The sequence below is a fragment of the Antennarius striatus genome, chromosome 22 (genome assembly GCF_040054535.1).
Source record: "Antennarius striatus isolate MH-2024 chromosome 22, ASM4005453v1, whole genome shotgun sequence".
NCBI classification, from domain to species: Eukaryota; Metazoa; Chordata; class Actinopteri; order Lophiiformes; family Antennariidae; genus Antennarius; species Antennarius striatus.
The window spans coordinates 5,978,305-6,000,458 of NC_090797.1; the positions used below are offsets into that span (position 1 = coordinate 5,978,305).

Here is a 22,154-nt window from a genome sequence, read left to right on the forward strand (position 1 = left end):
GAGCGTTTGATCTCCTCTGACAGCCACGCTGGAGGGGGGGGGACCAGTGTGCACCATGACGTAATTCCAGTTTACCTCCAGTGGGGCCAGTGACAGTCACACACAAGAGTGAGACGTAGAGCTGCTCTGAAGGGAGCAGACTGATAGGAACTGGTTTAAAAGTCGAATAGATGTCCACATGTACACAAATGGTTTCGCAAAGAAAAGATGAAGTTTTCCTGCAATTTATGCTAATCAAGCATTTCTAAGAATGCTTTGCCGTGAAAAATAGGAATTACGTTTTGTAAAACATCTGAAAACAAAAAAAAAAATGAATGACTTGTCTCAGGCACGCACAATCCTTCAAGGGGTTTCTTTGGTTAGCAATGACATTTACATGACAAGCCTTTCTGTATTGAATCATTTCCACAGTAAAGACCCTGAAGAGACGTTCCCCAAACTCAGGTCTCCTCTCCTACTTCCATGCACTATTCATGCGCTGACATGTTGAATGAGAAACCTCTGAGGACAACCATCCACCACTCGCCCAAGTACACTTGACTTGAAACCATTCTGAGCTGCAGACATGAAAGCCATTATGTTCCGGCAGACGCTTCCTATGACAACCTGCCTTCTGCGGAGATTTCTGCTTTTCACGATGCCACACGGAGGGAGAATGATGCAAAGACAGCAGTACAACACACAAATAAAGAAATATTATTGAGTTGTTGACTGCTCCTGTCTAGAAGGCTGTGATTGTCATTGGTGTTAATGAGGAAGATCATTGTTCCACTTCCACTCCAGTGGCTTTTACGTTGTCTGACATTCCGTCTCAGTATCGAGACTGAGTCAGCAAACCCGATGCCAAACTTCGATTAATCTCCCTTGTTGTTGTTGTTGTTGTTGTTGTTGTTGTTTTACCCAAAACCAGTTTCACATAAAAATAAATGTCCACATGCGGTGAAATTTAGGAAATTAAAGATGCACCTCACCTACGCACCAGATGCACACGACTTGTCACAAGGCTGCCATGTTAACTCTCTCTCAGCTCCATCACTTTCACACCACACTTACCAGAACGCCACCTGGGCGCCACCAGCGTGGGGAAACGCAGTCTCTCGCTCTCTTTCTGCTGCTATCAGGCAGACAGATTCACAGTCAGCCAGACACACTGACTGGTGCCAAAACACCAGACCCGCACCACCTGTCATGGATGGACTCAGACGGTAGTTATGAATCTGTTTTTGAGGGCTGTTTTCTCAGAGAAATTCACTCAACTGCATGAAATTAGACTTAAATGACCTTTTGTTTTTAACTATTAATTAAATGGCCTGTTGGTTGTTTTGTTGCATTTTGCAGAGTTTAAACTGATGTTGAGATAACTACACGTGTTCTGCAACAGTCAGACATGCGCCGTCCTCCGTAAGCCAAGCAACTTCTGCCAGTGTCCACTTGCCATTGTTCACCAAACGTGGCATCTGTCTGGCATATGGGAGCTCTGTAGGGTCATCCAGGCGAGCACACTTGTCATCTGCTGCCTTCTCCCAAACTCCAAGCACTTTTTGTTCTTTTCCCCTCAGTCATTATTCTCCCTTCATGTTTTTCTCAACACAACTTTAAGAATTTTCCTTGTTAAACTTTTGCTTCTCCAGAACATAGTTTCTTTTTTCTGGAAATTGTGCATCGATCCTCGCCTCCGTCATCTTCAATCCCCCACCCGCCATCCCCTTATTTAACATGCTACTTTTTTCCCATGATAAGAAAAATTCCTTTTTCTTCCGGCACTTGAAGTCATCGCCGTATGAGATTTACTTGTGTTTGTGTTGTAAATGAGCTATTATGCCTCCCCACAGGAGCCAATAGAAAAGCTATGAAAGAGCGTTCCGGGACAGGATACACGGAGCTGTTCAGAAAGGCGAAGGCAGTCATCATCTGTGTTCAGCTGCAACACCGATTGGTTGTTGATGCGCCGAGCTGAAGTGAGAACAGTGAAAGATGAAGGCGAGCCGGGGAAAGGCACCCTCCCGACTCAACAAAGAAGGCTCACCGTGTCGGTTCCAAAATGGCAGCGCATCATCTGTGTACATTGTGCTGTAGTGCTCTTAGCGTCTTTCACGGAACGCTTTGCATGTGGATGCAGACTCTCAGCTGTGACTCCGGCAAAACAAACACATTCTTATATTCTCTTCAGTTTTTTTTTATTTTTTTCGACTTCCCTCTGACAAATGGGCATAATTACATCTGTGCTGAAATATTGCTAAATTCACTTTGAACCCCCCCCCCCCTTCTTCCACATCATTTTAGCCTCCCCCTAGCTTTGTAAGTGCATCAGCAGCAAAAACCGCTCCAGGCACCGATAGCGCCGCTCCAAAGCCCAAATAGCATCACTGGCCTTTTCTGTCCATGAAATATTATCGACTAGGGCCTCCATATGGTGACATCTGTCTGATGGGACTAAGATGCCATATCCCAACACCTTCAAAAAAAAAAAAAAAAATCTCTCGTTTAGTTGGCTTTGATGGATGACTTGTGCAGCCACTGCACTTTCCCCAGCCGCGCTCTTGCACGTGCATCGCCTTAGACGGCGTGGTCGCACCATCCAGCAGCAGGTCTGTTATCTTGCTGGTGCCATGTGCAGCGCAGCTATCAAATCAACCTACATGTACAAGCTAGCTAAGCAATTAAACTCCAGAACCCCATCCACACTCGGCAATTTTAACATCTGGCATCCTTTTCTGTTGTGTGGATGAGTGTGTGTTGGAGCCGACTCTTCTGCTACCACAATACGCTGCATGAAACGGCAGACATTTGAATCTATTACAAGAACAAATCTTAACATTTCCCTTTTTGAGCAACTTTTTCTTTTATTTTTTACCATCATCGCAATGTTTCTCATTCGGCAAACTACTCGTGTTTGAACCGCACAGTTCTTACTTCCGCCAACATCCAGACAGAATACGTTTATTTTACAGGATGCTCTATCCCTCTCTCTCCCTGCCCGACCCCTGTCCTATGACTCATCGGTTCATTCAAAGAGGCTAAAAGGCTGTTCTAGCAGAAGTCAATATGCTTGACGCTGCACATCGGCCTCCTCCAACTCTTACATCCGCTAGATGCACTCATGTTGTCCGTATTGTGTATTTTCAGTTCATGGTGTCAAAGTAACTGAACAAATAATTTCCTACGGTACAAATAAATATTGCAGGATTGAAGGTCTCCTAGAGCGAGAATGCATATTATTATTGTTGACATGGACTGGGTCCAAAATGCAGCGAATTGAGAAAAGTGCATTCTTTCATTTTTGAGACTTTTCAAAATCCTGCAGCTTGTTTAACAAACTATCTGGATTTTTATGGGACTAGCATGCCTGTGATGATTATTACAGATGGAATCAGTCCACCCAGCACCCCTTAGCAGAATAGGTATCCCGTGAATGCACTTGAGTATAAACTCCTGCTTCAAACCAGGGCTGGCCTGATGTCAGCAGGCACAAGAGGTTGCGAGAGCCTCTCATCTCGAGTGGCTTTCGCTAGTGTGAGATGTAGCATGAAGCGCAAAGTGATGCTCTGCGCACGGTGGATAAAGCATTGACCCCAAACAGTGAGCCGGAATGTGGCTTTCTCTGCCCCGTATGCTCCTTTCACATCTCTGTGCTCTCCACATTTCCCTGCGGCGTCATCATCACTTTAAGGCTATGTGTGTTTTCTTGATCGTGTTGATCATCGGTGAACACCGCGGTCCTTGCGATCTGGCGTTTCTGGGAGGACGAGCGAATGCACTAAGCTCCATGCGCTCGCTCCATGCGCTGCAAAAAAAATGAAGTGTACCCAGGGCAAGGGAGACTGGGACAATGCATCGAGTCTCTTTGAGTCCATGTTAACAAATGTCCTTTCTGTTTCAGGTGACGGAATACCTGAACAGTCAAGAATCTGCAAAGAGTGCCAGGGTAAGTCATTTCATTCAAACCCAGTCTCATCTCTCGTTTTCCATCAGCTTCCTTGTCACCTCCTTATAATTATTGTACTTGTCCCTCTAACATTGCCAAAACAGGATCGCATTACCTCACCAGTTTACACCAACTACCAAGAGAAAGAGTCCTTTCTCTTTTGCCGCTTTTCTCTCATCCTCAAGATGTGACACATTATATTGGCAATCGCTGTTGTCCCATATGGATTGGTGCCCACAGCCTGTGCAGGTCCATACTGTGAAAATGGGTGTGTGTGGAAATGAGTACTGTGGAGAAGGAGGGTGGGTGGGGGGAGTGTATAATGAATTGAAGGGTGTATACATAACACACAGGACTGTTTGCACAATGAATTACGTCACAGCGCTGTCAGTGGAGACGACTGCTGGAGTCCAGGACAACTGTGAGACCAGAATGACGCTGCAAATGATAACGGAAAGGAGCATGAAGATTATAAAACCAAGAGCGAGAAAGTAGTATTTTAGGTTTAGATTTGTTTTTGGATTTTAATCATATAAAGGCAGGACTTGGTGACTAACAATTGTTAAGAAACACTACATGTAGTATTCGTACTGTTTTGCTGCTTAGTCACCTGGTAGTTGTACAGCACTCTAAGACAATGAGCTAGTCAGAGGTGGAATTCACTCCCACTCACTATTGGAGCTACTACCATGTTTTCAGTGTCAGGCAGCAGAATGAGAGGCTGGAATTGGCAATAAGTGTTAAAATGGCTTCATTCATTCTTTCATCCTAATAACTAGTGCTAATTACCACAGTTGCTAATTAGCTATGAATCATGGCATTAACAGTTAAAAAAAAGAAGAAGAAAAAAGAAGAAGAAGTATCATCCCACACAGGCACGTACCTAAAACCGCACATATTTTTTTAACCTTTAAATAACCAGTGCCATCACAAATGCCACGCCAAAGAGTGTTATTACACACTTAGCTGAAAGCTTTGTAATAAAGGCAACATTTAGCTGGGGAACGCACGTGATGGTTTATGAGGCAATGTGGGGATGCTAATGTAATGGAAGCAGAGAAGTAATAGACTGGGTATTATTTGAGGCATTGTGGGCTTCCAGCTTAGATGGGCACGCACAAAGTGTTGGATTTAAATGGTGATGATGATTATGTGGACGCCTTCGCACCAGACTGTAAAAGCAGTGATCTCCCTGTCAAGCATCGCGTGGCAACTTTGTGCCTCCTTGTTTCTCGTGACCATTAAACATGTAATGTGCTAGAGAGCTCATTAAAGTCCCGTTCAAAGCTGTTTGGAATGGAACTTTTTATTTTTTTTATTCATCATTGGTCAGTGAAATGTCTCCCGTCTTCCCCCATCAGCTCAACATTTGGCGTTACGGAGACTTCCGCGCAGACGACGCTGACGAGTTCGGCTACAGGCGTTAAAAGGAAAGCAACCACCCACCCCCGACCATCCAGTCAACACCATTCCAAAGACCAACATGGATGTCGAGTGATGCTTCTGAAAGAGTAAAAAATATTAACGGAGAAATTAAATAACAGGCATTGACTCACATTTCCTCATACACATTTCATCTTTCCTACCCTTGCCCTTCATCTGCTTTCTTTTTTCCCCTTCTATCTAGCTCTGTAGCTCCAAATACAGCAGACTAGCAATGTTTAAAGAAAAAAGAAAAGATTCACCTTCTCTTCCTTCTTTTTTTTTTCTTCTTAATAGGCCACTGCCAGCTCAAGCAGCCTGCACTATTGCCAATCTGTGTTATTTGCCATGTTACCTTTTCAGCAGGCTTCCTGTGAGAATGATAATAATTATGATACTTAACCTGTGTGTGTGTGTGTGTGTGTGTTTCAGCCAATCATGCTGTAGCTCAAACCCAGCTCTCCTTTCCATGGGGCATGGTGTTTGCAGGAAAATTTAATTTTCTTTTCTTTTCTTTTTTTGCAAACAAATGCTTCCCTTATAAATTTCATGTAAATGTGAGGATATGTTGAAAAGTGTAAATGGATTTATTTTAGACAAATACTGTTAGGTGGATCCACGCAGACAAAAAAAAAAAAAAAAAAAAAATCTGAATTTATTTTTGTCTTTGGTGTATATCTGTGTGACAACAACATGCGGATGTTTTCGTGGGGAGTGTTTTGTCATTTATTCGCTGTCACATTTTTATGACCAGTAGACATTGCGGCATCATGTGACATTTTATCATCTCTCAATCATGTAAAGTTTACATTCAAATGGTTATGATCATGGGCAGCCTCTTCTCTTTCTGTATGCAGAAAAACAGTGTTTTGAATTTGTTTCCACATAATGGACCTTTGCATTCTGTTAAAAATCTGCTGAATAAAAATAAGCAAACTACAGGATTTGGTTTTTATTTTTTGTTATTTCACAAAAGCAGTGTTGAAATTTTCTCTTAATACGCAGTTTGCAGTACAAATTAAAGAAAAGAGGTCAACTTGATTTGAATAAAATGTTTGCTTCAAAAGTAGAGTTTCTTTACAGAAATAAAAGCTTTTATTTTACATGCAAAACTTTATTTTAAACGTCACCTCTGAAAACTTCCAACTTGATAATTATCGTATAATGCCGTGGAAGAGGATACTTTCGCCAAGAGAATGGTAAAAATGCACAGATGGACATTCTGCTGAATTTTCATGAGGTGATAATTTGAAGGGGAGGGTGTTGTTTTGAAGGTTACATTTCAGAAATCTGTTTATGTGATCTCGATGCCAGGAAAGAAAAATTAAATACGACTCTTTGGGGACGAGATCAGCCAAAGGTCAGATTTAAAGCTCACCATTACGGATTTACAATTAGGTCACACTGAGACTTTATTTAGCAGTTGCTGTTTTTTCTACTTCCTTGGCTGAATTGAATTTGCTGTTGCAATCATTTTGATTTGTTTTTTTTTGGGTTATAGTCTAACAATCTTGGCTGCCAAATCCGCTATTACATGGTTAAAAAGAATAGGGCTGTAATAAAGTTCTCATAAAAAATTTACTATTGACCGCTACATAAATACATGTTCCATTCTCATTAAGTGACTATTAAACAGATCAGTTCACTCTCAGCATAGTTTAAAGCTTATTTCCTAGTTGATCCCAAAAAAAGAGTACGGCAGAACGTAAGTCTATTCGTACTTTAGTTACATCATCAAGGACACCTTGATGTAACAGACTCCTGCATTTGTATTCGATTTAAATCATACAGTAGAAACTATGTAAGAAATGCAGATTCTCTGACTCATTATTTACATGAATGAGGCAGGTGCTTCATTTACATTGGAGACGTATGGCAGATGTTTTACATCACAAAGTGCGTTGAGTGACAGCTCAGTGGGTGAAGTATCCAAAACGACCATCTCCGAAAATAGATCTGTAAAAAGACAGATCAGCACCCGATGAGTTTTACTAGATTGCACTTAAACAGCTACCCCCCCCCCCCATGAAAAACCGAGATTGTTTTTCATGAGGGGGGGGGGTGTTTTTCAATTTAATTGATAACGCCACATAATGTATCTTATGGACAAACACCACCTGCAATTAAAAACCGCATCAGTTCTTCATAAAAAATTCAATTGCATTCGCTTTCCAGCTCATAAAATACATTTTTCATATTAATACTATTTAAAATACCATTCTCCGCCCCTCGCCCGTAAGTCAGCTGGGATGGGCTCCAGCAACCCCGTCACATGCAGAAGCGGGAGAAGCAGTCAAGAAGATGAATTAATGAATAAAATTATAATTCAAACCTCAGCGTGAGGTCACCCCTGACCCCAGGAATACAGGTTTCCTGTAGTGCTTGACGTGGACATTCTACTTTATGACTTTATTTTGTCTCAGTGGACAGAAAAGAAAGAATAACTCAAAAATGTGCTCTGGTCTTAGTTCTCACTACCAAAATTAATTGAAATTATATCGCTATACTTCTATACAAGCCTGTTGCTACTATAAGAAAGTAGTGATGGATCTGACCTCTTACAGAGGACAATAGTAAAGAATAAGCAAAAATACATTTATTTTGCTATTACTATTGTTGGTGAAAACCTGTAAATGGATGGGTGGATGAGTGTCAGCACTGATGTTTGCTTTTGAGGAGAGAATAAAGACTTTCAAGCTTTGAATAAAATCGGTTTGAAAAGTTAGAGACCCACTTCCATTCATGACAGCAAGTTCATTTAAAAAATGGTTGAACTGGTGGCTTTCTGACTGGTTATGCAACAAAAACAAAACACGAAGTCCTTCCTTTCGGGTGCTGAATTTCATACAAAAGAAAGCACAAAATGTGATTTTAAAGATCAGATAAGGAGCTGAAAATTGACCAAAACAACTGCAGTCTTGTTGTTTACCTCTTGATATCAAACAGTGTGAAAGAGTGTCCAGAGGTTATTATTGCAAACTGTCCTGAAAGAAATTGTAAGATTTTTTTTTTTTAAAAGTATTAAAATTCAAATGGGGATTTAAAAAAAGAAAAAAAAACAAACAGTTCCAACATATTTTTAATTAGACCAGGAATGCTTTTCTTTATGACAGTAAGTTTTGCCTGACCTCAGGCGTAAAATACTATTCATGAGTTGAGCTAATGTGTTATAAAACCAGGTGTCATTAAAACAGTTTAAATTTGTACATGGGATTTAAAGTAAGATGGGTTTAAAGGGGGGGGAGAAAGAAGCTTTCCCGGCATCCCCCCCAACCAGGTGCCACTCTTAATTCCAGGTGCAGCACATCAGTCGGAAGCAAGCAAATCAAACATGGCCTGAGCACTTTATCACTAGTGTTGATGTCCAATTACCTCAAGGTGGGATGAGAAATATGCTGTAAAGACAATTAAGAACCTTGTCTGTCCTGTCAGGAGACTCATGGATTGGGTGAGAAGACTTTGTCTTGCAGATCCATGTCCTCTCTGTCTTCTCACCCACCATCCATCCTCTCCCCATCCCTCCTCCCTTATTTCTCTCAGCTTGCTTCATTGCTTTTCCTCTCCCAGGCTGATGAGAAAGCAACTACATAAAAGAGGAAAGGGAAATAAAGTGATCATGGGAGATATGAAAAGTGGCTGTCTGGTCGTGTTGCAAGCTAAGCCTTCTGGTTTCATCTCCTGTCTGTTTGGAAAGCTGTCATAGTTGAAACAACGCCCAGCAGACGTGACGCTCAGATTACAGAGGGCTGTTGTCGGCAAGTTGTTCCTTAGAAATGTCGATTATTTGGTGTATCAGAGGCAGCCAAATCAAAAGCGTGTCAACAACAATTAAACCATGAAATGTAGCCTTGTTGTGAAGGATTTGTCAAAACCAACCATTATTCAGATTGTTTTTTAATTAGCTAAACAGGTGTTTCCTTGTGATTTGTCCGCTTGTTTCCATGTTTTACCAGTACAACAAAAAGACTGCCAGAAGGAGATTTTTATATATAAAAAGCGATTTCTTGCAAACAAAAAGCAATAGTAGAAAAAATATCTCTATCTCATGAGCCCAAACCATATATTCTCTTTAAAATCTCAATAGAAAAAGGTTTTGAACACACATTTGAGGGGTTGAAACAAATGCAACGTAAACTTCTGTGATGTGTGTATCAGTGAACGCACCACCAGTTCCTGAGATCAAAATATCAAACTACTAACTGGATCACTGTACTTTTAGAAGTCACCCTCAGATTTTATTTATTTGATCAAAAAGTGACCAGTAAAAATGTATCTTTAAATACTGCTAGTGTTACTCATATGTGTTTATATATACTGAGATTAAATGTGCAGTCTTAGTTCATTTTATTCCATTTTTAATGTCTGTTTACTCATCTGACTTAATTTGTTGTTGGTGCCACTTAACCCCTCACAAATTAATGCATCCCTCCCCTCCTTATCTTTCTGCAACACCCGCTCATGTCCTGCATGCCCTCCGTCCTCCAAGTGGTGCTGTTCTTGTCCAAAATGTTCCCGCTGTAGTCGCTCTGTTGTGGCGCCGGCCGACACACACAAGGGCTCTTCCTGTGGCAGTTTTCGATTTTCAGGAAGGAATCATGTCTGAAACAACATATTCTCCTGTTTGTTCGGTAGACATGTCAGAATCCTTGTATAAACTCATAAATCCAACGTTGTGCTAAAAATCCATTTCCAGACGGTGTCAGGGTGCTGAAGCTGTGTTTTGTTGTTTCACTTCACCATAAATATGCATGGAGGAAGTAGAGAATCTGAAGTTTGATCAAAAACAGCGATTGAAAGGATTCTAATAGGATTCTATATATTATTCCTCTAGATGTAACTTTTAAACTTCCACACATGAAACCCACCTGAATGACTAAATCTGCTTGATCTCAGCTCCATGTCCGTGGCAGCATCATGCCTTCACCCCGCTCTGTTGCTGGACTATGAGCTCATCCGCTGTCCAAACTTATAATTAAATCTCACCAGATACAGATCATGATCTGGATGTGGACCCAGCTGTGTATGGTGATGACATCATATCCTTTGACAGTTTGTTTGGCAAAAGTAGCTGCAGTGATGCAGAGCAACAGCAACTGTGTTTAAACAGCCAAAAGACAATCATATTACAGAGGAAAGTGGTTGTGTTTTACCGCACAGTTGTGCATCTGTGTGTCTGCTAGAAAAGACTGTTTAACAGTATCTGTTCCGCACGCCTTGCATGAATGCAAACAATCTTTTTGTTGTTGTAGACCTGAATTTGAATTTTTAAGGGATGCCAAAATTAATAGTGCGAGACGAGTCCGGAATCGTGATGTGAAACTATTTGGAATTATAACGATGCAATTGTAAAGCTGCATCTTGCCTTTAAAAAAAATCTGTGTGTAATTTTGCATGCTCTTCACAAAGCACAGTTTAGAACAGAAGCCATTAGTATAAAAATCTTTATTTTTTAATGAGTTTCTGTTGAACCTTTATATCTGAGGTGGAATGTTTAATTTATGCTCTTGTAAATCTACTAAATTTGGCTTATAATGAGTGTGTGTGTATGTGTGTGTGTGTGTGTGTGTGTGTGTGTGTGTGTGTGTGTGTGTGTGTGTGTGTGTGTGTGTGTGTGTCTTAAAAAATAATGTGCCATGGTGTTGACTTGCGTTTCCAATGTTTTTATCAACATAACTTCTTTTCTTTTTTTTTCTTTATCCACCATCGGGGATGAAATCTACCCTGAAAAAGCTTTTTATGGGGCATCGCAGTCGCTTCATCCCTGAGCAATTTAAAGAGCATTAAACTTGCTCAGCGCATCATCATATCCCGCTGCAGACAACGACAACACACAGATTGGAGGAGATTCAAACCCCCCCCCTGCAGTTTGCACAAGGAGATGTGCTACTATTGACTAAAATGCCATAGAGCTCAAGTGTTTGAGCTGTTGTCTAGGAGGAGGTCAATGGGCTCACAAATAATTTTCCAGAATGGGGAGGAGGGCAATAATATGTGCACACAGTAAACACACATCAGTTTAAAATAAAGCACAACTTGATCTGGAGCTGAAACCAAACCAAACACCAAACTGCTTGAATTCCACAGCTGTATTTTCACAAATCCAGCGCTACTTTTGGTAAATTCTTTGCAGCCAGGCCGGAACAGAGAACCTTTGGGTACAGACTGGAATCAGAAAGAGCACGCTACAGGACTACATAACAATCATCGCCAGTCACATTTGCTGCCGCCGTCCCCTTTAATCACAGGCCTCTTTGTTCGGAGGGAATCGTCATCCATGACTGTTAAACCATGATTGCAGTCTGAGAATCCTCTGGAGAGTTGTTCACATTTCCACAATTTTGAGAATGAAAAAAAAAAAAGAGGTTAAACTGTTTGTTTCATGAATATTCATTATTTTAATCACCCAAAGGTGGCATCTTTTGACCTGGCAACTGCTGTTAAAAAGCGTCTGACAATTAAATGTCATATGTTGCAAAGTGTAGAATACACTTGTATGGAATACACACCATAAGACTTTTGAATCTACTTGTAAATATGAAGTTTAATTTCTGATCAATTTCTTGATCTGTGTGTTACACAAATAACACTGGATTGTTTGTCTTTTCAAACATATTCACACATGCACGTGCATACACACACCCACCCACACACACACACACATACAAGCTCGCACACACATCCTGAGAGGAGCAGGACATCCCTCTATACTCACTTGGCCTCCTCCTCCTCCTTCTCCTCCTCCTCTTCTTCCTCCTCCTGGTGTCAAAGCCAATGTCAATGTTTACTACGCTGATAAGAGGATGAAGTGGAACTATCCATCTGTACACCAGAAAGAAAAGAGAGGTTGAATTGGGCAAACAGCAATCAGGTAAGAGTGTCTCTTATCGCCAACTTTCAAGTCAGTAAATACAGGAGGTGAACATTAAGTTTCTGGCTCGCCAAACGTCTCTCAAGCACATCTTCCTCACTTCTGCGGCTGTGGTATTTCCTCTTCCTCTTTCAAGTCTTTTTTTTTATTTATGTGACAAGACAGGGAAATACAATTATTGGTCAAGTTTGACGCTCGGGAAGGTTTCTCACAGATACATGTTTTTACATGGATGAAATGAAGCTCAATGTTTTTCTGCAGTAATATAGCAAAAGCATTCCGGTCTCTTTCTCAAAGTTTTTGTCACAACCCTGGCCGGTTTAGTAGCTGATTACCAGGTAACACAGCCAGATTTCAATGTCATTTATCTTCCTCTTGTACATTCTATCATTTCCTTTATATCTATCATATCATTTATTTTTTAGCCTTTGCAGCAGATGGATGCATTTATTTAACAAGCGTTCCAGGGATCGTGCCCTTAAACCATCTTGGAGGGTAGAAGATTCTACCACATTAACCTCACGCAATTTTGTGAAAATCTTACGTCCTGTTCTTACACAATTATTTCACATGCGATTGACGTTCAGTTGCACATTTAGAGCCTTCTATCATTCTGTCATAGCCTCGGGTTGTTGTTTTTTATAGAAGAAGACAGCCTTGATCGGACATTTTGCTGTGTTTGTTGCATTGTTGTTGCACTGTGTTAATCTTCTAAGGACACCTCCAGCTCTGTCATTCATCATTTATGGCTCCATAAATCATAATCCATATTTAAAAAATGGTTTACTGGAAATATTAATACCGTTTTAACAAGTTTCACACATTCTGGTTCAAGTGGACGCTGCTAAGCTTTATCAACAGTGTATTCTAATTAAAGCAGCTTAAATAATGCACATAAGGGATTCAAATCCATAATACTCTCGCAAAGGTGTTTGCTTTTCCAATTTCATCAGTATTACTCCAGTAACCCATCAGCCGACTTTTCTACGCCAGACATTATATTTGAACATCCTCCCAGTCGTGATGTTAATAAACTATGAGGTATTAGTCTTAACCCCCCGTGGGATCAGAGTCCGCTCCTAATCTCCCACATTCGGCTAGTCGAACTCCGCAGCTTGACTACCGCTTTAACATTCATCACATTTAAAGGTGCGTTATGCAGGATTTTCTTTAAAGAGGAACAGCATACGGAGAAGAGGATTTATTAATATGACAACCCCTCTTTTTTCTTTCTTGCAGGCTATTCTGTTTGCTCATCAGTCTGGTATAAATTGAATTTCCTGTTTGGAATACATAAAGGAGGGTATGAAGAAACAGGTTAAGCTTTAAATAGTAATCCCTAAAAACAATAACTCACTTCAAGAATGAACAGTTGGAGGAAAGCACCCCTGAGAGCCCAAATTGGAGTATAATTAAGTAGTTATTGTCTGGATGTATAGATTTATACATAATTCCTTTTTAATTTTCAGTGTAATCCTGCTTAACATTTCCACACCCCAGAGTATTTTTTTTGTCTTTAAGCTCGTAGTAGAACTGCAGGTCCATTTCATTGTAGGTCTCGGATAAGTGATGAAGTAATTGTTAGTGGACACAGAAAAGGGGATCCTGATTCTGTCGTGTAATTTAATTACAGCCGTTGAGTAATCTGAGAATTGCTTTTGTGTGTTATTCAATGGGATTTCAAAGCTTGAATCATCCAAACTAAAGGCCCCAAATATTTCTTTCATGACGACCACAAAATTTATACTGCAGCTGCACTGCAAAGTTCATCATTTGTGTTGCTGCTGTGAGCTGTTGCATTCCTTTTGATGACTCCGGAAGTCCAGTTGGCAAACAAATCGTTCCAGCAGAGACACTTGTACCAAGGAATTGGCAATTTATAATGGGAAGTTATTCAGTACCAGAGAAAGCTCAGTTATTAGTGGAGCATGTGTGCAGTGGAAAAGACCGCTGGGAGGACTAAAACCCCATTAAGAAAGCAATGAACATTAACAGAAAGTTAAATCAATAACATCCAAATAGAGCACCTAGAGAGGGGGAGATGGATGTAGTTTGGGGAGTTACAGCAGTAGATGGTGCTGTCATGAGCGTCTCAGCAGAATAAAGCTAAAAAGTTCTGAGTTATAATGACCTTACTGGACAAACAGATGACAAATAAGTAGAAATAAATAACCAGCGGATTCAGGTTTGACTGTTTGAACTGGCAGCTCTCTTCATTCCAGCACAGATGGACAGATATTGCTCCAAGGATTGAATATTGTTTGAAATATTTCCATCATTACATCAGATACAACTTTTAACTTGAACCCAAAAGCTATTTTCAATCAGAACTAGAAAAAAAAAGTTTGGTTTATAAACACAGCATGACAGTTCTGCTGCTGCAAAGCATCAAAAGTTTGATTGGGTGATGTGTTGTCTCATAAAATGATAGGAACTGAAGTCGTCGTTCTCAGGTAATCGCTCACATTCATGAAAACCTGTTAAGATGACTCAAAGGTAAAGTTTTATTCATGTTATGTGCAGTTTGGTTTCTTTGAACGCATCTGAATAAGGGATACAACAAAACACGTTATTGTTTACAGACATCTTAAATCAAACTATCTTTTGCAAACCAATTTCCATTTAATAAAACCAGCCAGATGATGAATGGGTTGTAGCATCAGCTTCCATTTCCGCCCCAACCAGATATCTTTAAAACAGTACGTAAACAAGATTTCAAATGTGAGCAGGCAATTGATGCCAGTCCTCTTCTGCTGGGATGAAAAATATATTTAGGTTTGACACAAGAAAAACAAAGCAGATTTTCTATTGTTTTGTTTGTTGTAAAAAATTTTTTTTAAAAGGCAAATATTTGTCCTTTTACATTACGTGTGACTTTTTTAAAATCACCTGCTCAAGAAGGAAGAAAAAAACATTTTTGATTTAAAAAACCACCCTGTCGCTCTCATTCCCCATCTCCCTGCATCAGATAGATGGGAATTTAAAGAGAAGGGAACTCTTCACTGAGCAATTAAACGTCGAGCTACATAGATATGGTGATCCACTTGGATGTGCTGTACAATATTCTGTCACTGCACCAATGTGACACTAATGCATTGGCTGGTTTGGACATTATGTAATCCACTTAGGAACCATCAGCTGTCACTGCAGACTGAATGAGACAGGTGCTCCTTCTTTTCACTGCGGACGCAGAAGTCTCCCGTGGATCAGCAAACAACCCTATAGATTTTGTAGTATAAACGTGAAGCTCGCTCCAGGTTCAGTTTTCCATGAGCGCCGCTTGAAAAGGAGCCTGGGGGACGCGGAGCGGGAATGTGCTCACAGATTGGTCAAATATTGAGAGACAAGACCCTCATTATAATCGTGACATTGCCCCAATGTTGCCTCACTTGCTGTGCTTATAACGCTATACACTGTCTGCATGTGTACAATATCTATTTGTACCTTCTTTTGTATCAAGACATTATTTTCAAGTGTTTTTTCTTCAGGAGCAGCCCTTTTCTTTTAAAAAACAACAACAACAACAACAAAAAACTCAGAAAGTCTGTATTTGCAGTCAAAAGAAGGTAATTTGTTTGTCTATCTGCTCCAGTTCAACTTTAACAAATACTCATTCCCTCTGGCAACGAGGTTTGTGTGTCTGTCTGTTTGTCTGGGATTACACAAAAAATAATGAACTGATTTCCATGAAACTTTGTGTGAGAATGCAGCGTGGGTCAACCGAGAACTCATTTAATTTTGATGCAGTACCAGATGGAGGGGCGTATTCAGGAATTTATTTATCCCTTTCCTTACGACTGAGAGATACTTTTTGGCCCTTTTCTCAGGATAATAATCATGATCAAAGATGAGAAGAATCACATATTTATGGTGTTGATTTCTAAAGAATGGTACAGATGCAGGTAATAATTTGGAGTTGTTGTTTTTTTTGTAGCTCTGGGTAACTTCAGGAATCACCTGATCGCAATGTTGATGCTAAAGAAGCAAGGATCTTTTCAACAACATGGAAACCACAGATCATGTATGTGTCAACAGATGTGAGGAGAAGTGTTGGGTAAACCTTTTTCATGTGTTATGCCATTTTTTCTGCTGCTGAGTTCAGTCAAAAGCTGAATTTAACAAATGTACAGTAAGGTATTCTGGCAGCTGGGTTAAATTCTCAAAGTTGGGTCAGAAGCACAGATGATCTTACAGATGTGAGGAATAATGTGTCATTCCCCTTTTGAAAATCTCATTTAAGTGTGTTTTTTTTTTCTTAGCCAAAAATATTACAGACAAAAAAAGAACAGAAAAAAATATCTAACAAGGAATCACAAGAAGTCTGCAAACTTTTTTGAACATGTACTAATACATTACAGACACTCATCTCGATTCATTAACAGTATTGACTGTGGTGTATCTGCAGCACATTTGATCAGGCAGATTTCCATGAGCCAGATGTTCTTATCATCTGTCTCTTGCATAATTAAAAACCATATATCTTCACCACCTGTACAGACATTCAGCCTAAGAACACAAATTGACCTTTTGGTTGATTAAAGAGCTGCAAAAACCTGGTCGCTGTTGAGCGATCAAAAACATACAAAAGCAAGGAGGGCTGTGAGGACGATAAAGAATGACATCTTCAACACATACATGGACACAGACGGTGAAAACAGTGCCTGTTCTCTTCTGCAGTCAGCTCCTTTTGCATGCTTTTACTATTGCCCCACGCTTGCATATCATTTCCAAAGCCTGAAGGCCACAGACCATTATCAAGGGGCTTGTCCTACTGGTCCTACCTGGTGCCTGCTGTGGTTTGCAAATTTTTTGTTGCACATCCTACTGTTTTGGGATTGCCCACTACCCAGGAACTCATCCAACCCCCTCTTAACAAAGAAGGAAAAAAAAAAATCTCCACCTTCTCTTCCCCCTGAGGGTTGTGTGCGAGCTCCCATTGTGTCGTGCCAGCTTCATGCTACGCTAACACCCCAGAACCCCGGAGCCAGCGCCTGCCGCGGCAGGTGGCATCTGGGAATATCACAGACCTTCAAGTGAGCTTGTTAGTTGGAAGCCTGTGCATTGACACGATGAGATTACATAAGGTTCTACACAGAACTTGTCAGCAGAAACACACCGCTGCTCTTCTGTGATGCTACACGAAGAAGTGTAATTTTTGAAAACAGCACATTTATAGCTTTGGGTTACTTTTTTTTAGTTTGTTTTCAGATCTTTTAAAACTTGAGGACTGTATCTTTTTTTTTCTCCCTGACTTTTTAAAATTTACTTCCCCTCCAGCAAATGCCCTCTTTATGCTTTCTCCGTCTATTTTACTACTCAGCGAGCCGCAGCATTGATGTAAAGACATACCGTTTCATTTGTTTGAGGTTGCTGTTACTGTTACAGCCTCCAGAACTCATTAGCCAGACATGAATTTGACAAAGAGCATATCAGATGTATTTATCCTGTCATGGTGGCTTCCTTGTAATTTCACCGTCTGCTAATGCACCCAGCTCTGCTGTCAGAAATGTGTGATGAAACACTACAGGGTCTTATCACAGCAGGACCGAGACTCGGGTACCAGCACTGGCTATAGGTTTGTAATTAAATTCTTCATTTGCTCTTTTCCTTCAAAACTTTCCAATGAATCACATCAGTTAGAATAAAGTATGGAATTTCTTTCTTTTTTTTTTGTCTCAAAGAAACAAATAACTGCAGCTGCTCGCGTCTGTTTTCTTTTTTTAATCCTGTGCTGATGCAATAATCCCTTTTCCTGATCCTCTTTTAATACTTGGTTACCATAGCAACAGGCTCTGTTGTCAGGTGTGCAATGACATGCACACTCCACCCTTGGCTATCACCAATTTACATAAATAGCTATTTCACTTGCTCTTTCTTTTTTTTCTTTCTTTTTTTCTCCAAGGCAACATCCACCCACAGAGCAGGTCTGCTGCATCCCTCTGTTCCTCTGCTGAATTATATCCATTACACGCAAACAGGGCACAAGAGACAGAAAATGCAATAGACGGTCTAATTTTTAGCGAGGGCTTTGAAGGTCTTAGTATCTTACAACAACATTATGGGGAACAGAGACTCCTGTGTGAAAGAAAGATGCTGCACAAAACTACCTTTCTGTCAATACAAAGAGATATCTGCATCCTGATGAACAGAGACATGGAGCTGAATGTCAATGTCAAGAAATTAAATGTAAGAAACAACCAAGTAAAAAGAGTAATAAACTGTGAAACAGTGGGCATTGATTAAAAAAAAAAAAGTGCGTGGCCTTTTCTAACGCAGCTAAAGCCACATTTGTCCTTAAATTAAAGCAAGTATTTACTGCCAAAGGGAGTTGGAGTTTCTCTGTTTCCTGGTCTGCAACATATCTCGAATGATTGTCAGAATTTATGGATGAAATGCTGTGCAGGGATGGATCTTGAGCTAAGGAAACGTTGATTGCATTTTGTGGTACATCTGGGGATCACTTTTTCATTCATTCACTGATTCATTCGTTTTCTGTAACCACTGATCCCACGATAGAATTGAAACCATTCACATTATCTGTTTCACCTCCACTGCATGATTTTGGTGGTTCTCTATGTATGTATAGAAGAAAACTGTGTCCTTTCTTTTAAAAAGGTAGGAAAGCATCACAAGCTCAATAAAAAAAACTGATGACACAAGAGCAACTATGACATCACTCCCTTAAATGCAGGTACTTTCATAACGGGAACTGTCACCCCGGTGAGAGCACCCGATTTAAACATAGATAATTTCCTTTATGAATCATGACATTGACTGTTCTATTGCATGAGGCTGCTGCTTCACCGTCTGTGTCAGCAGGTCGTCCTAAAACTCAGTTAAATTTCAGCCATGCAGACATTAAGGCTTTGCATTTGATTGTGACGATGAACTATTTCCTGCCCTCTGGCTGGCCTTGGCTTTGATGGGAATGGATACTTTACTGGCTGATCTAATACAAGGCTGCATTCTGAGGTAATGGGACAAGAGAGATGAGCAGAGTTGCTGTCTGCTTGCCTCACAGCTAATGGCGTTGGAGTTTATCACGCCTTCCAACGGCTAAGAAGAGAGAAAATTGGAAGTGCAAACACATATTAAACTTAAATTAGATCAGAGTCTCCCTCGTCACCACTTCTAAGGCATGTCTCCCTGGGGGGAGAATGAGATTTACCTTAATTCCAAAAGAACACAAAGTCATTTTGTTAGTTGTCTGTTAAAACAGACACACACACACACACACACACACACACACACACACACACACACACACACACACACACACACACACACACACACACACACACACACACACACACACCATCAACAGGTTTGTGCAGGGAAGACATTACAGAGACGGAAGCGCTTGTCTTGCTGTTCCCTGCTGAACACGGACCATTACAATCATCATCCTCCAATCCGACAAACAAGGTGTTTGTGTTATTCTGAAAAACAGAATTAAACCTGACTTGGAGGATGCTTCGTCTTCCTCGCCGTAGAGCACCCCTTGGATCTCCGCCTCTTGATTTGTGACATTAAAACTGTCCCCCTGCCATTTGTTGCGCATATATTAGCCTTTACATGATTGATTGAATTAATTCATTATTTTTTCCTGTTTTTAATCATTTCCAAGAATTTTTTTTTTTTTGCTGTGGGTTGTGGCTGAATAGGAATTACCCGGCGGAGCATAGCTAATTACTGAGCATTAGCATATGCAAATGAGAGCTGTTATCTTGTTGCAAAATGTTGCTTATGGTAAACACTGGGTAATCACTTTAACGAGTTTAGCCGTTTAAATGATGGTAATTGTATATTGTTTAAGCAGATGGTCGGATTCGCTTTAAATCCAGGTACGGACAGGAATGCAAGATATTTTTCTTTTGTTCCCGTTCTCCTTTTCACCTTGACTGCTACTCTCGGTTTTGCAGTTCTTTGATGATGAGACTGAAAAGAGAATAGAATATGTGCGCCGCAAACCATATGAAAGCGTTGTGGCATCATAAAGCTGTAAGAACACCAAAAAAAATATCTAAACTGGAATTACAGCAGCAAGGCCAAATGGTTTGACGTCAAAGAGAGGCAACCCAGGAGCACTTTCATTATTTCATGAGGTGACGTGAGGCTGAACTGAAGACACTTTCACAACCTTAAACCTGTATTTCTGAGATGTCACACACAAATGAATGTGTTGCTGAACAAGCTCAAACAACTTCGATTAAAGCCTGTCACTGCCGGTAAATCTGTCTTTATTGTGCAGTGTTTAAAGCTGGAGTACAGCAAAGGTGGAGAGGGGGAGGAAAAAAGTTCTGCACTGCAGATTTAAGTGCTAACTGTGTTTCTTAAGCATCACGATCAAGAAAAAAAAAAAAAAGACAACATAACGAAGCAGAGAATAATGTAACTGAGGCTCTAGTCTTGCTTTTTATTTCAGATGATTTAATCATTCAAACTGAATGTGTTAGGTAAAAAATTTGATTAAAATCAGAGATTTTTTAAAGCTCACTTTGGCTTCTATAGCAGCTAATCAGGCTGTATTCAAGTTGAATAGGTAACAACGAAAGCCTTTGTCTGAATTACAAACAGTAATATCAGATAAAATCCTGTGTGCCGTGCGCTCCATGTCAGCAAAGGACAGAAAGTGGATGTTTCAGGAACACAAACAGAACATGTTGCAGGTGCATAAGATGCTGAAGAAACATCAAGCATGGTGTTTTCCTTCAAACCGTTCACAAAGTAAGAGGTCGCAGTCGATTGAATGAGGCTTTTAAAGAGAGGGGCACCCCTGAGTCTCTGAGTGACACCGGACAAAGGCCCAGGGGGCAAACTTTCCAGCCTGGAGAGGACCACACACACAATGCTCACAATATCTCTTCTGCACAATGTCCACTGGGTGATGTGGAGATACACTTTGTCACTCTCTGGCACACGCACACTCCAATAGTCATGCATTTTCTCAGGCTTTGTGTGTGCGCGTGTGCAGGAAGCACAAAGAAAGAATGCTAGCCAGACAGCGACAAAAACAAAACAAAACAAAAAAAAAGCTGTATGTCTCTCTGAGTCACCCTGTAGCCCTCTTACAGCATAGATACAATCATTTCATCTTGTCACAGTCGACACCCACCTTATCTCTTGCTGTAGGGAACAGGATGTGAGTCAACCGCTCCAAAAGGGACCATTTTGTTCTCTAAACACACTCATTTGGTGATACAGAAAATTCATGGCAATTATTCAGCCCTCTGTGAAATTTGGAATTTAACAATGATCGTGAGCAAATGGCAAGTTTTTTTTTTTTGTTCTTGTGATTAAGGAGTAATTAGGATCTGTGCATTGCATTTGTGCTCCTGCTGGAAAAAATAAAGCCATCTGAATTTTGTTTCATGATGCAGCCGGCGTTCTAGTGTGTAGTGACTTTTGTTTCATCTCTAGGGAGAAAAATAGACAAGCAATGATTTCGGCATTTTCTGATGGACAATAATTGCATTATAGTGGATTTGTGTTACAGATCGAGGGGTGTTTATACCTTACATGTGCCACATTAAGTCCTGACAGTAAGTACTAAAGATGGTCTAATTGTAAGGATAAATACATCAATTGTGGAGCCACTAGGTTGTGTTCAATAAATTAATAAATCAATACCCCAAAACATTTTTTATTTGGTTTATGGAATATGGGAATTGACTTCTTTTTTTTTTTACATGATCAAACTAAAAAGGGTTATAAACATATGGATTGTGGGAAATGAAATATTTCTAATTTGTCATGCTCCCAGTTCCAGTTTCCCCTCCTGTCCTCAGTATCCTGGGTTCGCTCCCACTCAATCCACTCATTCCTGTCACCTGCGTTGATGCAGCCACCTGCTTCCCATCTCTAATCGGGCTCCACCTACTTAAAGTTGGCTCAAACGTCAGTTTGCTGCCAGGCTGTCACCAACCCTTCCTACTCTTC

General features: G+C 40.4%; 1 protein-coding gene and 1 long non-coding RNA gene across 3 annotated transcripts in view; one reads left to right on the forward strand and one right to left on the reverse strand.

Moving 5' to 3' along the window:
* snd1 (staphylococcal nuclease and tudor domain containing 1) overlaps positions 1 to 6,288 on the forward strand; it is a 144,914-nt gene extending 138,626 nt beyond the window's left edge. Inside the window, exons 23-24 of the mRNA XM_068306401.1 lie at positions 3,881 to 3,925; positions 5,287 to 6,288. Coding sequence (XP_068162502.1) covers positions 3,881 to 3,925; positions 5,287 to 5,352 — 111 coding nt within the window. The 3' untranslated portion in view covers positions 5,353 to 6,288. The remainder of the gene's footprint in view (positions 1 to 3,880; positions 3,926 to 5,286) is intronic.
* Positions 6,289 to 6,405: 117 nt separating this feature from the next.
* LOC137589022 (uncharacterized) lies at positions 6,406 to 10,347 on the reverse strand. Of its 2 annotated transcripts, none has more exons than XR_011034123.1 (3): positions 10,213 to 10,347; positions 8,720 to 9,946; positions 6,406 to 7,303 (listed from the first exon to the last, which is right to left on the reverse strand). It is a non-coding gene; the product is annotated as an uncharacterized lncRNA (long non-coding RNA). The 2 variants fall into 2 exon arrangements; XR_011034124.1 differs by having other exon boundaries at positions 8,720 to 10,113; positions 10,213 to 10,308.
* Between the last annotated feature and the right edge of the window lie 11,807 nt (positions 10,348 to 22,154).